Source organism: Urocitellus parryii, chromosome 7, assembly GCF_045843805.1.
Source record: "Urocitellus parryii isolate mUroPar1 chromosome 7, mUroPar1.hap1, whole genome shotgun sequence".
NCBI lineage: Eukaryota > Metazoa > Chordata > Mammalia > Rodentia > Sciuridae > Urocitellus > Urocitellus parryii.
Genome location: NC_135537.1, coordinates 56,852,229 through 56,872,252, shown reverse-complemented (window position 1 = coordinate 56,872,252; position 20,024 = coordinate 56,852,229). Strand labels below are relative to the sequence as shown.

The 20,024-nt window shown below is 36.9% G+C and overlaps 1 protein-coding gene across 1 annotated transcript in view; it reads left to right on the top strand.

The window, feature by feature from the left end:
- Positions 1 to 245: 245 nt before the first annotated feature.
- Positions 246 to 20,024, top strand: part of Crispld1 (cysteine rich secretory protein LCCL domain containing 1) — a 43,429-nt gene continuing 23,650 nt past the window's right edge. The window contains exons 1-2 of the mRNA XM_077800796.1: positions 246 to 585; positions 1,568 to 1,887. Coding sequence (XP_077656922.1) covers positions 1,630 to 1,887 — 258 coding nt within the window. The 5' untranslated portion in view covers positions 246 to 585; positions 1,568 to 1,629. The remainder of the gene's footprint in view (positions 586 to 1,567; positions 1,888 to 20,024) is intronic.

Sequence of the window (20,024 nt, the reverse complement as noted above, 5' to 3'; positions counted from 1 at the left end):
CACAAAGGCTGGGCGCCCTGGCTTCCCCGCGCCAGGAGAAGCGGGGCGGGCCGCTGCAGCGCTGCAGCGGGCTTTGGGCCAGGGCCGGGTGAGGTGGAGGTGGGGTGGGCCAAGAGGAGCGCCCACGTCACGTGCGCGCGCAGGGACCGCAATAAATGCCCGCGAGCTCGAGGGAGCGGCGGAAGCGCTTGGCGCCTGGCTCTGCGCGCCCAGACTGCACCCGGCAGGAGCGCGAGGTCGCTGCGAGCCCTGCTGGTGTCCCCGCCCCTTGCTCCTGCAGATAACGCTTAGAGACTCTTGGGCGCCCACCGTGGCAAGCTAAAGAAGCAGCTCTCTTTCCGCCCCAAAGCTCTTGCTCTAACTTGGAGCGCTTTGCCTGCTACTTCTTCCAGGTTTGAAAGGAACCGAGGAGTCAGAGGCTCGCGTCCCCGGTAGTCAGCGCCCTCCTTGCTCAGGGACTCGCTGTGTCCGGGTCTCTCCCGAACAGGGCTGTGTGTTTGCAGTGGAGTGTGAAGACTGGAGGCAGCTGCAGAGGCCGGCCGTCCTGCTGGGCTCAGCTCCTGTAGGAAACTTCACACTGGAGAGGTAAGGGCGTTTCTAAAACGCATCATTCACTGGTCATACTGCTACCTTTTCCAAGCTCCCCTTTTCTTTTTAACTCTAAGTAAGAATAATAAAAAGCCAACTTATTAAGAATGGTCCAGCATGGAGGATAGGTGGGCTACTGAGAAAGCAGTGGCTGTGGAGATGAGCGGGATCCTGTTCTTGTAAGTGACTTTGTTGGTTTCACCACCTCCCCTGGCGCGCTCTCTCCATTGGGTTAAATGTGCGCCTTTAGTATAAGGGAGGAAAATCTCTGAAGTTGCTGGCTTTCTTGGATGAGGTACAGGTTAGGCACATACCTTCCAAGAAAGAGTGATCGAGTTCTTGACCTGTGCGTGGATAAGAGACTTTCCCCAGTGACCCTATCCATTCATTGGGTCCTCTCTAGGTGCCCACGGATACAAGTATGAATTGCATTTTATACTTCTTTAAAACATTCACCCTCAATTTCAGAAATGTAATGACATTATGAATGCCTCTTAGCAAGAAATGAGACACTGGAATCAAATAATGCCTTAATTTAAAAACAAAAAATATCTTAAAAGTCACCAAAGAGGAACACTGAACCTCCAGATGGAAATAAATATTCTAGATAGATAACACCTTTTTCAGGGGCTATGTAATGTGTAGAAGATTGAAGTCTTGTATTTAAGAAAAAAAAATTTTTTTCAAACTTAGACTCTCCTGAACTACTTTTCCCATTCGTTTTTGACCTCGTGGTTATCTTGGAAAATATAATTCTCTATTTTATGGAAATGGTGCACTGTTTAAAATACTCCAAAAGAAAAATAAATGGATTGAAGATAAATTAATTTAAGAAAGTAGATAAGTCATTTCAGAAAGGGCAGGTTTTATATAGACAAACTGGCACATACCCTTTGTAACTACTGTTTTGCTTTTGTTATTAGAGTATTAATAATATCTACTGGTACGTTCATCTTAATCACGTGACATGTCGTTATAGCCAAAAGGAGTGGAAGAGCCTGTCTTGGAGATTTTCCCGGGGAAATCCTGAGGTCATTCATTATGAAGTGTACCGTGCAAGAGTGGCTGAGAGTAACCACAGTGCTATTCATGGCTAGAGCAATTCCAGCCATGGTGGTTCCTAATGCCACTTTATTGGAGAAACTGTTGGAAAAATACATGGATGAGGATGGTGAGTGGTGGACGGCCAAGCAAAGAGGCAAAAGGGCCATCACAGACAATGACATGCAAAGTATCTTGGACCTTCATAATAAATTACGGAGTCAGGTGTATCCAACAGCTTCAAATATGGAGTATATGGTAAGGATGTTTTTCAAGTGGTAAATACAAAAGAAATGTTTATTGATGCTTTCAGCCATCATGGTTAGATTTCTTCATACTTTTCTTTAATCTTTTACCATTGTCCTGTATGAAATAAAAAAGCTTTTGTTCAAGGATATCTTCCTCTGCACATTCTTTATTAGTGTTCCTCTTATTTCTAAGAGCTCTTTGAATTTTCAGAGAATTAAGTACCTTCAAATGTAACTAAGTGCTCCAAATTCTACTCTTACCTGAAAGTCTCTATACTCCTGAACAGCAGGGGCATTGGCTTTTAAGTGACTTAATAGAATAATGACATCCTAATATCTGATAGAACCTTATGAATGGTGGTTGTGGAAAGTTCTGAGATAATGATTCTGAAGAAGCTTTCTGGATTCCATATATATATGTATTTCTAATGGGCCTTTGACATTGTAAAGAGCATATTTCTGTGGTTGCTTTATGTTACAGAGCTTCAGCAATGACTTTCCCCTTCCCTGGATTCATTTTTTGTGAACTTTCAAGTATGAAAATAAGGCTGGGCAAAGTATTAAATAAAAATATCCACAATATTAAAGTATCCAAAGTATTAAATAAAAATATAAGGTTATCCTTGATAACCTTATATTTACTCAGCATAAATTAACAAGTTTGGGAAACTAAATTACTTCTGTATGAGTATACTCTCCATATTTAGAAAACATCAAATATTCATGATATTACTTCCATGAATTAGCTATGCACTAGCAAAGCCTGATAGTAAATAGCAGTTGGTGACACCAAAAATTCTTTAAGGAACATTAGAAATAATATTTCTCCTTTGCATACATTTCAGGGTGTGGTTATTTTTAATGCATCCTGGTTTTTCCTTTTTTCTACATTTACATTAGTTGTCTTGGGTATTCTTCATTTAGATAACTTTCAAGAAATATAGAAGTCTAAGTTTCCATTACCCATTAGAAAATACTGCATTATATTGTTTTGATTTTTACTGGGCAAAATATTTTACCCCAAAGAAGGTAGGTAGTACTCAAGAGAACTTGAGAATTGGGGGCCAGGAGTCAGGCCGTGTGGATTTAAATTTTGGCACTGACCCCCACTAGTTGTGTGATGTGGAGCAGTTTCTCTCTACTTCATTTCCTTATGTATAATGCATGTACTAATCTTAGACAGTTGTTGTGAGGATTAAATGAGATAGATAACCTGTGCAATGTTTAGCTCATTAACTGGTGTCTCACAAGATCTCAGTAAGTGTTGCTATGCCATATACAACTAATTTTATTTCTTCCTCATATGTTTTAAAATATCATCTAAAGAAATCATTAACTCTTCTCAAAGTTCAGTGCAGGATATAACATCTCGAATGTTTCCTATTTCTGCTTCTTGTGTATCTTAAAGTGTGTGTCCATAGTGAAAGACAGCATGACTTCTTCATCTACCAACCTTCAAATAGGCTCCCAATTAGGGAACCTTTCCAAGTAGGCCACTGTATGCTTATTCCATGTGGCTAGGTATTCAGTAGCTTTTTCTTTAAAATAAAGAAGAACTTAGGGAGTTCAGACCCACAAAAGGAAATCTGAAAATATTTGTGTGTGATTTAAGAAATTTATGGAAATCATGAAAGAACAGTTCTGTGATTCCCTTTCATGTCTGACTTCCAAAAAAAATAACTGTCTATTGTATGATGTCTGGTCTGGGATGTTTATATGAGTTTCTTTTTAGTTTCATTGGTTTCATTCTGTCCTTGAAATGTAGATTCAGAAACCAGCCAGGGTTTATGTTGTGTTGCCCTTAGATACTATTAGTACTGGAACTGTGTCTTGGCCTTTAACCAGGCTTCAGAGGAGTTCAGTGCTTCACTGTAATACTGGAATACAGGATTTTTAGAATCCACATTCAGGGGGAAGTTTAAAAATATTACTTGTTGGAAATACTCTTGACTTATGTATTTTATGATAGTGTAAGTACAGATATGGATCAATCTTGTAAAATACAATTGATTCAAATTGTTATTGAGAGTGTATTCATTCTGAGAAAATACTATTAAAAATTGGCCAAAGAGCTATTTTCATAAAATCTGCCATGTCCTATGATAGATGCCACCGCTTTTGGCCATGTATACCATGTATGTCATTTCTTATTCCATGTTTGAATAACCAGTTACTTTATTTACAATTAGTGCTTATTTTAGTGCCAGGGTAGCCAAGCCACATCCACACTTATTAGCATCACATCCCCACCCTACTCTTATCCTCATTTAACTTGGAGGGTTAAACATTGACTCTGGAAAGCTGCATCTTCCCTTGCAAAACTTACAGGTTGATTGAGAAGAAGGAATAGAAATATCTGAAACTTTTCTAGTAGGTCAAAACACAACATCCTTTGTTTATGGACAATACCAGGGCAGCACAGAGTGGTGGAATGTTCTAACTGTGAGTTAGAATGATGAGCTGCTTGGTGTTTCGTGAAGATGGTCAGCATCACGAATTCTAGGAGAGATTGGAGAGCATATGTCAATGAGAAGAAGAGGATCAGACACATGCAGGTGGCAAGGATTGTCAGGCTGATTACCAGGAACTAGAAGCACATCGACTGATGAAATCACACACATGTGGCAGAGTCAGGAAGGGGAGAAGTGAGTTATTGATGACAGGAACCAGTAATCCTGAAGAGAGATTTTCTATATTTAATTTAGAACACATTGAGAAATGGAATCCTTTTAGTCATCAAAGGAAACTCTTGCTGAAGACGCAATGGGTTTTAAAGGAAAAAATACTGGCTTTGGAACTAAATAGGGTCATATTTTTTCTCTGCTGATTGCTGGTATTAACTCTGATGGTTGGCAACCATTGTGGATATTGTTTCTTTCATTGGTAAAATCGGTGAAAAAATATAAAGCCCACAGGTTGCCGTGAGAGGACACATTGGAGTCTCTTGAACAGCCTCCTAAGCCACGGAATTACAGACATGCTCCACCATATACAGATGAAATAGCTTCTTTGATTTTCCCAAAGTGTTATTTCACTTCAGTAATGCTTAAAATAATAAAACATATATATATATATATATATATATGTATATATATATTTAAAACAAATAATATTTTGATTTAAGTATCTTCATTTACAAGATTTTAAAGTTTATGAAAATTGTATTTAAAAAATGCATTGACACTTTAAAATTTTTTTCTTTTGGAAATTGCTATTGCTTGTAGAAATAAAGTGACCTTATAGCCCAGTTCTACTGAACTTTATAATAACTGTAGAGGAACTCCCTGGAGTTCTGGGAGTTACTAAATGTAAGCAACTGAAGTAGGGCTTTAGACAGGCAAGACATGGCATGGAGTTACAATGAAATAATAAGAGTTAGAAGAATACCACAAAATTCTGCAATTGTAATAATTTAATTCTTTTGTTCAATATATGTTGGTGTTTACCATGCACTGTTTGAGGCCCAGCACTGAACTCAGCAAGCGTTCTTCCTAGCAAGGAATAGATGTGAAGCCCCTGAGTGTCCAGACCTGGCAATGTGGCTGATAAAGCTGGGGAAGTGTAGAAAACGAGGTTGAAGAACTAGTTAGCAAGGAAAAATACAGGTCATTATAGAGATTCTCCCTTTTAGTGATTAAAATTTTTTTTTTGAGATTTGAATAGAGGAGGAGCTTATCTTATACTTACTCAGGACTGTTTGGATTTGTTGAAAATCATATTTAAGTGGTGAACAGAGGGGCAATGATGGGAAGAGAGACACAGTGACTGCAGTAATCATAGTGACGGTGGCTAGGAATGTGGTGGCAGCTGTGAAGGTGTTGAAAAGCAGCAACAGTGTGAATGTAAACCTTTTTGTAATCATAACATTGATCCTGAAAAATTCAAGGAAGCCTTGTTGCCAGATTACGCAATTGACTTTGCTGCTAGTAGGCTGGGATTTTCTGCATCTAGTACAAGATCTAAATCTCTGTATGCCTAGGCTTCAGGCTTTTGAAAACTGAGGGCATTATCCATTCTGGTTTAAATATTAATGGAGAAGTTTCTGGATCTGTCAACTTGCAGGGTCTTCCAGAGTGGTTACAGAGATTCCAAATATCACCAGTTACTTGATACTCATGTTGTCACCACAATCCTAAAAGTTTAAGGTGGTAGAACTTACCTTGCCTTTTAACTTCCTTGAAAAAAGAAGTCTGCTGTTTTCCTAATTTATCTCCTCCCCAATCCCTAAACCCAGCCATTTACCCTGTTCCCTGCATAATAGAAGATGAGAACATTAGCATGAGATTCAGAACAGGACAGTGTATTGCTAATGCTCTGCTAACTGTAATTTTTCAACTTAGTTTTAAAAAGGAAATTCAAGAGGGAACAGATCTCAAATTTACAGGCAGTCATATGAAAATGCAATTTCTTTGCATTTTTTTGTTATCTTTACTGAAGTCCTTTATGAAAGATTGAAAATATTTATTTGTAGCTATATATAATCACGGTTAAGAGTGATAGTTCAGGATCATTCATTCTTTGTTATCATTCAGGTTGTATTCTCTTAGATATTCCTTTTAGGAATTCATACAACCAAATAATTGGACATGATTTAAGCATCTGTTGACTAGTCCTGTTGAATAGTAGGGGAGGGTTTCTCTGAGTTGCTGGCTTTTGAAATGAGAACTGAATTACAAGGAGTCAGCTAAGCAGAGATACATAGACTATTATTCTATGCAGAAGAAACATACCAAACACAAAGTCTTTAAGTAATCTTTTGGAGCTTCATAAAGAAGGTCAGTGTGACTGAATGATCTTCAGTAACAGGGGAAGTGAAGATGAACTAGATACACAAGCATGGACCAGAGAACTTTTGGGTCTGGTTGGATTTTATTCCTAGTATGGTAAGCCACTGGACAGTTTCTTTTAAGGAACTGATGTAGCCTTATTGCCAGTGTCACCAGTCTCTGTCAGCCTTTCACTGAGTTAGGAATCCATCACTATATTCTAGGGAAAAGATAGTGGTGACTTGGGCCAGGGTGAGACTGATAAAGATGGAGAGAGGTATGTGCTTTCAGTGAATGTTTGGTAATAATATTGCTGACTAGTTTTGTAAACAGTGAGGTATAAGAAAGAATATAGAATGTTCTGAGTTTTTTTTTTTTTTTGTGTGTGTGTGTGTGTGCTAAGGATTGAACCCAGGGCCTTATGTATACAAGGCAAGCATTTTGCCAATTGAGTTATACCCCCAGCTCCTGTTCTGAGGTTTTAAAAGCCCCTTGGTGAATAGTTGAAGCACTTGATGAGACAGGAGGAGAAACAGCAGGAGAAGGTGAAGGTGAAATCAGGAGTTTCATTTTGGCTAAGTTTAGTTTGAGGTTCTGAGCCATCCTCAGTTGCATTTTAAGGTCAGTGAAGAGATGAAAATAATTTAGATAAGAGTGTGGGGATCATATAGGTATTGTTAGGAGCTATCCGAACTCAACCTGCTGAGCAACATCATTTTAGAAGAAGACTTATTTACAGGGGTCGACACCTTAGATTGAGCCCAGGGGCATGGTACTATGAAAAGATCCAGCAGAAAGGAGAAGCCAACAAAGAAGTTGAGAACAAGTGGCTGGCAAGCTTGGAGGAAAAGACAGAATAAGTTGGTGTCACAAAGCCAGGAGAGGAAAGATGGACAAAGGAGAGGTCACTTTTTTCAGTATTGCTGAAAAAGCTGTAAGATATGAAGATAAGTTAATTTTGTCAATATGGAGGCTGTTGGTAACCTTCTTACGGGATTTCAGGGGTGTAGTGTGCCCAAAAGCCCTGGTGAGGAGTAAGAAGAGATTAGAGGATATGCAAATGAAGTAACTTACCTACTCAAGATACCATTGCTGTGAAGGAAATTGGAGAAATGGGAGGCTATAGCTATAGAGGCATATGAAAAAGCTTTGTTTTGATTTTTTGTGAACGTATTTATAGGTCAGTGGAAACAAACAAGTTGAGAAAGCCCTTGGTGTGGGAGAGAGAAAATAGAACTACAAGTCAGTTCATTTATTCAAACAGCAAAGGCTGAGGCTGTTGACATAGAAGTAGGTCATTTGGTGTGTTTGATAAAGAAAAGGAAATATTTATATGAATGCTTTTATTACTTCCAGTGAACTATGAAGCAAAATCATCAGCTGGGATTGAGTGGGAGGGAAAGAAGGGGGTTTAAAGATAGGACTATTATCACTATTATGAAATAGTGATTCTGGAGATTCTGAGTAAGGGAACTTGTGGAGTTAGACGTATGGGAGGTGTTGAGATACTTCAAATTCACTTTTCTCTCATTACTTTTAAGTTCAGAAGTCTTTTAGGTATGGGAGAAGTTTACTAGTATGACATGATGTTACTAAAAAAAAAATCAGAGATGGTAAATAATGGTGCCTTCTCTATTTTGCCATTGTTCAGATCACTCTGTCCAGCCACTGCCCATAGTGTCACGGCTTGACTAGGCAAGAAAGAGATAATTTAAGTCATCATAGGAGGGGATCCATTTTAAAATATCTGGATATCAGACAATACAGGTCAGGATACACAGACCAGATAGTATATTTGAGGTTTACATTGAAAACTGAATGCTAAATATAGATATTTGTATAGGAACTCTAAAAAATACAATTAGGTACCATTGACCCAACTACGTAACTTGCATTCATGGGTTACTAACTGGCCAAAGATAGGAACCTAACACTGTGATCTTGTGAATCTTACTGGTTTTCTTTAGTCTATACTGATTAATAGAATCAATAAGGTATTACTATGTCAACTACCTACATGTAGCTTATTGGGGGAAAGACAACAGATAGCCTGTATTAGTGGCTCATCAACTTCAAAGGCAAAATATGAAAACCAACACAGTCTCTTTTGCATAAAGCAGTTCATGCTTTATATTTTACACATTTAACCAACACATATTTTGAAATCAGTTACCAGGATATTAAAGGTAGAAAGTATTTTTCATTAAAAAACAATGAGATATGGTTTGTGGGGTAGAAATAGGGGTACTTTATTCCATTTCCCTCAAATTTTAATGTGCATAGACTTCCCTGGGTTCTTGTTAAAATGCAGATATTGACCTAGTAGATCTAGGGGTGGATCTAATATCCTACATTCCTAACAAGGTTCCAGGTGATTATGGTAACTGCTGGGATCCCCATATGAAGTAGAAGGAAAGCTTGAAGCAAGGTTTAAAAGCAGACATGAATAGCTGACTCCAGAATTCAGTTTCTTTAATTTTCCCTCTCAATGATTTCTTTCTCCTTCTCTCTTTTTATAAGATAGCAAGTGTAACAACTGATGCAGGAGAAGAGAAGCCCCTTTCCACCCTCCTAAGTATTTAGACTTCAGAAATGAAGAGGCTTGGACAGCACGTCCAATATGTCGGCCTACTGTTGAGCTCCATCTGAGGAGTAGGAAATGCAACAACAAAATTAGGCAATGACCCTGCTCTACTGGATAGTGAAAGTGCTGCCAGTGACAGGAGACATTTTAAAGGCATATGAGTGAGAAGGGAGGAAGGCGAATTTCAGAGAGGGCAGGTCTCACTACTAGGTGAGACCTGCCATGAACATGGAGTTATTATTATGAGCTCTCCCTTTTATGTTGATGGTGTTGCAAATCCAGCATTAAAGAGCAGTCACCCAAAGACTGACATGATAATGCATTGGGGTGGCTCTTGAATGAAGATGGAGTAAGGACATCAGATCTTGCCTGTGAAGAAAAGACCAAGAGGTCTCTTATGCTGAGATTTTTGTGAACAAAGTGAGTAAAACCAAAACAATAAAAAGCAGTGCTATTACATGGGAACATCTCTGCACTCATTCTGTATGCCTTGAGGTTTTTATGCTGATCAAGCTCATTCATCCCAGCAGATTCTTTCTCTTTAAGAGATTTCTACTTTTCCTCATAATCAGCTTTTGAATAAACCTTCCCTCCAGAGTCAGATGTTGCCTCCGCCCCAGTTCTGGTTTCCATAACCTCCTAGACATGCCTCTGCCTCTTCTCTATATGTTCCCCCTGCCCCCTGTCCTTGCATTCCTTTGTGGTTAGAGACTGTGCTGTAGTAATCTTTGTAATCCCCAGCTGAGCAGCTCACAGGTGCTCTAAGCTCAGTATTATGCTGGTTGGAAGGAGAAACACTGTGATGAATGAATACAAAGATGACTAGATTTTTCAACAATTTAAAGTGGACTGAATGCAAAGGATTTGATTCTGTTTTGACAAGTTAGTTCCATTAGAAAATTGCAAAGGCATTCTTCCCAGTGAAGTAGAGAGCTTATGTTTTACTTAATTTTCCATTTTTAAGTGCAGCAGTTTTTTGATTAGAGGGGAAAACTTCTTTAGTAAGCATGACGGGTTTTTAAATTCTCATGGATTTTGTGATTTTTCAGAGCTGCAATGGGTCACTGACATCTCTGTCATGTGATGTGGGGTGGTCAGAACCTCTCTGAAGGCAGGGAGGGGAATCTTTCTGAAGATAGAATGATCACAATGCCAGGGCTTTCCACTGAGAACTGTCTTCAAAATATAAATCACCATGTGGTAAGAAGAAAACATTAGTATCTTTTAAACTGCATAAGCATAACAAATTCAGAACGAAGGAATGGCCAGGGGAGGTATATTAGAAGAGGTATATTTTGAAATGGTATTTGGAAGAGGTTATAGTGATCATGTAGTAGGGTCTGTAGTAGAGAGCATTTGGATGGTGAGAACTTTATCTGTAGTTATTGGTAGGGAAATATGAGTGCAGCTTTGAAGGGGAGAATGTGGGAGATGTGATCTGTGTGAACTGATCTGGGCCTCTATTTTGTAGATATTCAAAGGGATATTTTCCCCAAAAATGGAGAACCTTGTTCTATTGAGTGATACTCATGGCAGACTTGAGCAACAGCATATCACTATTAATTTTTTCTCTGCTTACCTGTAAAGAAAGATTTCATTGGGAGTAGTTTGGCAGCATTTAGTTTGGTTTCCATAAATCAATACAAATTATTTCAAAACTTTGGGTTTCTTCATATTTTAAAAATATTTGTCTTAGCATATATAGATACATATGCATGTATATATACAAACATGTATTTCTGTGTATGTGTGTGTGTGTGTGTGTGTATATATATATATATATATATATATATATATATATATATATATATATATAGAGAGAGAGAGAGAGAGAGAGAGAGAGAGAGAGAGAGATAGTATTGGTATCACCTAAACTCTTTTATTTAGTTTTTCTGTAGAGCACATGTTGTTGTATCATTTATTTCCTGAAGTTAGAAGCTTTAGAAGAAATGTAATCTTGGGAATTTAATGTTAGCAAGGTCTCCAATTATTTGACTATTAAGAGATTCAAAGCAATGGTAGGAATAACTTACTCTAAATTTTAATTCATATTCTGTGATTATCCTTTCATTTGAACTTTAGATGGCAGTGATTATCCTGTGTTTAGATCATTCAAAACTTTGGATTTAGGGAGCTGAGGGCATAGCTTACAGCATAGTACTTGCCTGGCATGCAAGAGGCCCCGAGTTTGATCCCCAACACTGATGAAAAAAAAAATGGGTTTGAAATTCATCCTTGGTCATGTGAATATCAACAAGGTTCCAAATGGAAATTAAAAGTTTATATTAATTACAGCAGATTCTTAGAGTCTTGTGATTCTTAGAGTAACAGGAAGAAGAAAACATTTATTAAGATCTGGTATGTGTCAAATAATATGTTAGACAGTTTGCTGATAAAATTTTGAGATCCTTTTATACTCAGATATTTGTTTCTCAGGAAACAAATGATACATTAAAATGTGCTCTACAGAAAAAGAATAATAAAGAGAGGTCTATAGGCAGAGTGTGGACTGGGTTAAGGTGAGAGATGTACAGGAGATGGTTGGATGTCCAGCCTTGAGTGGTGGAGCCACAACCTAGTGGGACTGAAACCTGGAACTGGACTGTGTGAGAGAACACCATCACCACGGACAGGCAGAGAGGAGAGGACTCAGAAGGCATAATCAGTACTTAAATTGCCCTGATTTGTCATCCGTGTCTTCCATTGGCCAAAACCAACCAGAAGCCAGAGAGCCTGAGGGGACTCTAGGTAGTTGAGCCTTTTGAAAACATAGTACATGACATCGGGGGGGGGGGGGGGGGGGGGGGGGGGGGCTGAGATGGCTGTATGGGGACAAATGAAGAATAACATAAAGTTTATTTCTCAGGTTTTCAGAAAAAGACTTTGGAAAGCTGTATGTGCATATTTACCATCATGATAGTCATTGTTTTAAATGTCAGGAAGAGGATGCTATAGGCATATTCCCCAGTAAAGTGAAGAATCTGGTAGAAATGCTATTGTTATTAAAATAACTTTCAGCTTCTTGGCAGTCAAGAAAACAGAAGACCATAGAGTTTGCATGGCTCTCTCTGGAAGCATAGCAACCTGTCATTCCTGAGGCAAGAATCATTGATAATAACTCAGAATTCTCAATACAGTGAGAGAGGTAAAATGAATAGTGTTATACTGGAGTTTCAAAATATGTAACATGCATTTAATGTTTCTTATATTAGTCATTGATTTAAGTGGGAAATTTGATGTTAAATTGTAGTGTCTGTTTCTATCTGTCCACCAACTTTTTCTTTTACAAAATTTTCATGTTAATGTTTGTTTTTAAAGTAGGCATCTCTAAGTGCAGTAAATTAAAGCAAGTTTTAATTAGTTTCAAACCCTGTTACTGTTATTTTGATATTAAAATATAAAATATATGAAATATTAAAAACTGAATACTGAGGTCTCCTCAGATCTTGAGAGCTTAGTCCTGAAGAGTAAATGACTCTTCTCTTTACGCGACAATGAACAGAGTAATGGCATTACTGTAGCCTTTATCAGAAAGTCTATAAAAAGTTATGACATTTACAGAAAAATTCAACTTCAACTGATAGGGACTTACCCTTATGTAACGGATGTCCTTTCACCTAAATTTAAATCATCATGTACGTCTGAGGCTGGGAACTTAGGTTCTTGTATATCTGACCTAAGTTATTGCCCAGTCTCAGGCACATAGGTGCCATGGAAAAAAAGTATAAGGCACAAATTTTGAGTTAAAATTCTGGTTTGGTAAGACTCAAAGCAATAGAGAGAATTAAGAGAATATGTAGTGTGGTAGTCAGCTTTTAATTAATGTGATAAATACTTGAGAAAATCAACTACCGGAGGAAAGATTTATGTTGGCTCATGGTTTCAGTGGATTCAGGCCATTGTGTGCTGACTCCAATGCAAAAATATCATGGTGGAAGGGAGTGGCAGAGAAAAACTGTTCAGCTCATGGTGGCCATGAAGCAGAGAGCAAGAGAGTGAAAGAGACAGACAGACTGTGAGAGGAGAAAAAGAGAGTGTGAGAGGGTGTGGGAAAAGGAGACATGAGACATGATATATCCTTCCAGGACATGTCCACACTGACCTACTTCCTCCTACTAGGCTTCACTTTCTATATACTATCACCTCCCAATAAAATCCTCAAATTATGAATCTGTCAATGAATTAATCCACTGGTGAGATGAGAGCCTTCACAATCCTGTCCTATCTCCAGACATCCACTTTTGAATATTGCTTCATGGGGACCATGCCTATAATACATGAGCCTTGGGGACACTCAAGATCTAAACCACAGCACATACAAGCCATAACATATAGTAATAGGTAACTTATATGTTTAAAAAAGATTCATAGGAGGGTGAGATAAAGGGAGTTTTGTGGTTGCAGTTGGTTCCAAGAGAAGGGACTTTCCAAGAGGAGAAAGGATAAGGCTTAAGTAGTTAAGGAAGAGAGGATAGAGAGAACAGTCCTGTTGAAGATAACCTGTGGTTTTCTCTGGTGTGACCCAGAAATATGAATGGACAGGTGTTAGAACCTTACTACTGAAAGCATGGCTTCTCAGCACGGTCCTGGCACCAGGTGAGACTTAGCATTTCTCTCCTGACCAACTGAGTCAGAATCTATATTTTGACAGAATTCCCTAGTGGTTTCTAACCTTGGTTATCTAAGGCTGGGAACTCAGGTTCTGGTACATCTGACCTAAGATATTGCTCAGTCCCAGGCCAAATGTGAGACTAGAAATAATCAATAAGTGTTTATTTGTGATCTATTCTAAGCCAAATTTTATACTAGGAGCCATCGTAAAAGTTTATTAGAGCAGCTGTAAAGGGCCCTTGTTGAGAATGGTTGAGCCACAAGGGCCTCAATGGTGCAATGAGATGAGGTTCATTAATAGAAATGCTGGACAAAATGTAATATAAGTGTTGTTTCAAATTAATGGCTCTATGGTACCATGAGGAAAGTCTGCCCTATATTATGCATCTGTTATAATATTAAATATAGTACCTGTGGACCCAGTGGTATGTGCCTATAATCCAAGTGGCTCAGGATGCTGAGGCAGGATGGTGAGTTCAAAGCCAGCCTCAGCAAAAGCAAGGTGCTAAGCAACTCAGTGAGACTCTGTCTCTAAATAAAATACAAAATCGAGCTGGAGATGTGGCTCAATGGTCAAGTGTCCCTGAGTTCAATCCCCTGATAACTCCCCCTCCCCCCAGAAAAAATATATGTATATGTATAGTATTAGTATAATATTAAAACATGGGTGTTTAATTGGAATTCTGATTTCCATATCAGAAATTAATTAATTTTAGGCATCTCTCTCAGGGGTTACTACTTTTCTTTTAGTGATGTGGCTTTGCTTTAGAGTCAATTTTAAAGGAACCTTGCCTGGCCTGCCTCACAGTCTCTGCAGTTTCCTGGAGACCTCAGTGTATGCATGGCCTTGAGGTGATCCTGCTCTCTTAGAAGCTGGCAGTGCCTCTGTGCTGGTGACTTAAGTGCTTCCTTTGAAACCTGAGCCTTGTGCATTTTCCCCACAACTACAGAGTCTTCTCAGGACAGGTGAAACAGAGCAGTTGAATACCTGCAGTAACCTCAAATGGCCAGGGGCACATTGCGGCTCTTTTCCATAGTGCTTTTTAATACCAGGTGACTTGCTAACTAAAATATCAGATGCCTTTTCAGCACAGAATTATTTGTTTATTTATTTCGCTGATGTCTGTTTGGAAGAAAAGAAAGTTACTTGAAAGACTTAGAATGAAGAGTTGTATTTGGAATTTGAATCCGGTGACTTTTAAACTGTCTGATGTTGCTTCCATAGAATAATGAATTGTTGGGATATCTGGGTGATCCAGTTAAAGAAAGGATCACATGGGCAACACATTTCATCAGATTATTTTTATTGCAGTTTCTGATTTAAAGAAGAAAAAACAAGTGATTTGAGGAGGTATTTAATTTTGAAGTAAGATGATTAATTTAAGAACCTGTCTCTTAGAAGTGGTGAGATAGCAAGAATAATCTTGTAAAAGTGTTATTATAAAAGATAATTATATATATGTGTGTGTGTGTGTATATATATATATATATATATATATATTTAAATTACTTTGACGTTCATGAGTTGACACAAAAATCACTGTGTTCCTGTTAACTGTCAGAAAAATTACATAAACAGGGCATTGACTTATTTCAAATACATTACCATTGTGCTTTCAGGACAAGGCTAAAGAGAGGCCTGGTTTTAACTTCTTGATAAAAATATCTTCTTATTCCCTTAATTGGAAATTTGTACCTTTTTGTTATATTTATCTATTTAGAACAGTGTTAGAATAAGTGGCTCAGAAACCATTGAGCTCTGCTTCAATAATTACTCATAATTAGAACATCTGAAGCCTACTTGGTTATGTGATCTCGGAAGTCACAAAACTGCTTTTGCCCTTTAGTTAAGAGAATCTCTTTATTGTCAGCAGAAGTATTATTTTACTGTTATTATGTTCTTATGGGTGCTGCAAGTACTATGGGGCATCTCCAAGGGAATGTAAGTCCAAATAATAGCATTTAAAGCTAAAAGGAAGGAAAAAGATATTTTCCATTTCTCTGATGTTACAGATAAGAAAAACAGAAACCAAACTTGACATAATCAAAGGGATAGAGATGAAAAGATACAATTTTACTAGTATTTGATTTATGGGGTATTTAATTACCTATGGTTGAGTAGTTTTTACCTTGGTCTCAGCCTATACAGTAAAATGGGAGGAAAGTGTGTTACTCATGCCCTTGAGGTATATGTCTAGAACACGCAGCCCTCAGGAAGGGACATTTTAGCCTCACAGAAAGCTGCTCTCATTGGTTCTGACAGTATGCTCAGAAACGGGGTGGGTAATATTGGAGATACAGGAGTGGTTTTCCAAATTAAGTATGTCATGGGTCCCCAATGCAGGATGTTTGTGAAATTAATTAGTTTTCCTCAAATTGAAGTATTTCCACCCCTTCCATAATCATTTTTTGATTTTTATTATTTGTTAATTTTTCCTATATTGTATTGGTGTATTATAATTATACATATGTGCCAATGATAGAACCATGTAATCTGGTCAATATCACTCTACTATATTGAGTATATATCATTCTGCTATATTGAATAAATCTCTGTTTTCCTCCCTTTCTTCCCCCACTTGGCCTCTTTTTCTATTCTACTGGTCTCCTTTCTACTTTTATGAGATCAAAGACTCATCTTTTCTCCCCTTTTCCTTTCTAGCGTCCACATATGAGAAAAAAAAAAAAAAACATATCACCCTTGACAACGGAATTCATTTTTCAGAGTTTATTCCAAATGCTCAAACAGCTTTAGAAAATAGTTTTTTCATGTTACTTGAAATTTTCAGTGGTGGGAAGGCAAGGCCAGAGCATTCAACATAGATCTAGACATCCAGCATTACTGCTTTTTTAATGCCACTGTGCTTATGTTAGATTATTATTTTGCTAGAAAGCAATGCATATTTTAAAAGTCCACATTAAGTTGTAAATTATGTCATGGGCTTGTGTTTGTCATTTCATTAGGTTACCTAATAGGATGATACTTAAGAACCAATTATGATTTTTTTTTTCACATTCATCTTGGGAATACATTAAAGATATATCACTTTTGTGAATACATACAACAAATTTAGTCTTATATATGTTTATGCTATTTAAAGTTTTTCAATAATTGATTATAACATGACATGTTCTGTATGAAATGGATGTTTAACTTTTATGTGGAATATGGTCTGTCTTTCACTTTAGTTTTTAATACTGTGTTAGCTTCACATTACTAAAACAAAATACTTGAGGCAATTAATAAAGACAGATGGTTTATTTAGCTCACAGTTTTTGAGGTTCAAATTTAGGATTAGGTTACCCCATTGCTTTGGGCCTTTGGTGAGGGCATCCCATGGCAATGGTGGGAGCATATCATGAAGCAAGCAGTCACATATCAAGCAGAGAAGAAAAGAAGATGAGTAGAGCCCACAGTCCTATGAGGGTATGACCCCCAGTGACTTAAGAACCTCTCATAAGGCCCTATCTCCTAAAAGTTTCACAGCCCCTCTTAACAGAGCTGCTCTGGGCACCAAGTCGTCATATATGTATTTTTGGAGGACAACTACTCATATTCAAATCATAGCAACTACCAATTGCAAAGACTTAGTTATCAGATAATGCTCATCTCCAAACAGTTCATGGCGACTAATCAACATTCATCTTAAGCTCTTGTATGACATAGTGCAATGAAAAATTTGAAGCTATGAAGAGTGAATTCCCAAAACATCAATTTCCAAATTATATAAATCTGAAAATAGCTATAAATTTACTATGCTCAAGAATATATATTTGAAAATACTTAAAACTTTTAAAGAGAAAACTTCTCCATACTTAAGAGAGAGAAAACAATAAATTTCTTAGGAGTCTTTTTGCCTAATATATAGTGATATAACTTACTGGTAAGCTTGTTTTATTACCTCTACTAAAGCCATCTTCTTGAATGATTTCCAACTACTACTACTCTGCTTGTATTTCAGTATGTTATCAGTGTTTGGTTTTCATAATGACATCAGAAATGACATCAAAATGACATCAGAAAATATGCATAGTGATTTAATAATGCCAGGTATTAGGAAATGTAAGTTTTGCTTTCCCAAATGAAATCATATTTTTAGAATTTTCATCAGGATCACATTTAGAATTCTCCCACAAGAAGGATTGATGTGCCTAAAGAAGGATTGATGTGCCCTTGTTATTTACTACAATATCCATTTCCATGGAAAACATTTTTTAAGAAGGAATTCAGTGTTCAAAAATTTCATCTTGACAATGGGAGATAGTTTCAAGCTTTAAATATAATTTTTTTCTCAGACTGTACTATATCAAGGGCTTATCAGTGGCACATTATAGAGCAGTATATTATTTTCATGTGTGTCCCAGAACTCAAAACCTAGGAAAAATGAAGTCTGAAGGCAGAGGGAAGCCAACTTTAAGAAAAATGATCTTTGGTAAAGGGCAGAGACATAGCAGGTTCATGGGTAGAGTACAAAAAAACAAAAAATAAACCAAACAAACAAACAAACAACCCCCCCCACACACACATACACATACTCATAGTGAAAAGATGGTGCAAATGCTTCCAGGAATTTAAAAATAATATGACCTAGATGGGCATTTCTTGACTGCTCATTATAGCTAATGAACATTCACTCATCAAGAGAAAGCAAGACATTTCAACCAATTATCATTAAGAAAAATGTACAAGCAATAAAAAGCGTCCCCTTGGATCCTCAAAAGCATGACTTTCACAAAGCTCTGTCAAATATAATTTGTCTCTGTGTTCTATAAATGTGACACCATATTTACATTTACTTTTTTAAGATTTCAAACGCATTTGAGTGTACTAATATTATAATAGTTTCATAGTACAACAAATGCATTAATATTATAACAGTTTTATAGTACCATTATATATGTTTTGGGATATTTTGGCATAAAGAATTGTACAGCCTACAGTGAAAAGGGAAGAATCAATATGATTCATTGTGTATAAGGTACATGGAAAGTTTTGCAAAAACTCTAAATTCACTAAAAATAAACTTAAATTGTTAAAACCTTAAAAAATTAAAACAGTTATGGAAACAACTTTAGTCAACAATATATCCCAAAACAGCTACTCTATTTGAGCAAGATAGCAGATATCCTGGTGGGAATATGAACTGCTCATATTCATTCATATTTCACAAAGGATAGTGGTCAAAGTTTAATGTTAGTCCAGATAACTATGAATTTCTACTTTCTACAAATATAATATTTTAATACAAAAGTCATTATGTATTCAAAGTCTTTTGTTAAGATTTAAATTTGTACACACACATACTTGGAATAAGTAAGCCGCCATATTGGACTGGCTTAAAAATGTTAAGCTGGGAGTGTAGCTCAGTGGTAGAGCACTTGCCTAGAGTATGCAAACTCTAGGTTCAATCCCCAATACTACAGAAACAAAAACCAGGAAAAAAATACTAATGAAATGAAGAATGTCGATAGTATTCTCAATGTTTCTTTTATTAATAAAATTTCATTGATGACATTACTATGTTCTAAGAAGGAACAACATATAAACGTTGCTGGAAAACAAAGGTGTTTTCATTTCTATATACCTCAGGATCCATTTTATTAAATGGTAATTTTAGTGTAGTTTAACTTGAATGCTGGGTGAATAGTTCAGAGAGGGAAAGAAACAAAACCAAAGCCCCTGAGGCCATCTTGATTTAATTTTCAAACCTGAATTTAAATAGCAATTCTTAGAGACCAACCTTCATTTTAAACAGAATGGGTACAATGAATTATTGATAGTCTTAAAACCTGAAATAACATGTTGTAGAATGAAAATATACACATACCATACTGTCATCATGTCATGACAGTATTTCTTCCAGAAGTGTTATATTTTCAGTGCCTTGTGTTCTAATAATCTTTTTGATTTGTATTATTGAATCTGACCTAAATACCTATTCTTTAAGTTCTTTAAATTCTTTAAATAATTTCTTTTAAATTGTCACTAATTAATATTTATTAAATATTGATAAAGGACTGAATTTTGCTGTATGCCCTCTCTGCCTCAGCCCTTATGTTAAAATAATAATGACCTTATTGGTGATATTATAGTTTATTCAATGTGTTTTCCTCCTATTTTCAGTGGGCTAACCAAAAATTGAAGTTGCAACTTAGAAGCAACTTACACATTGTGTATACACAATA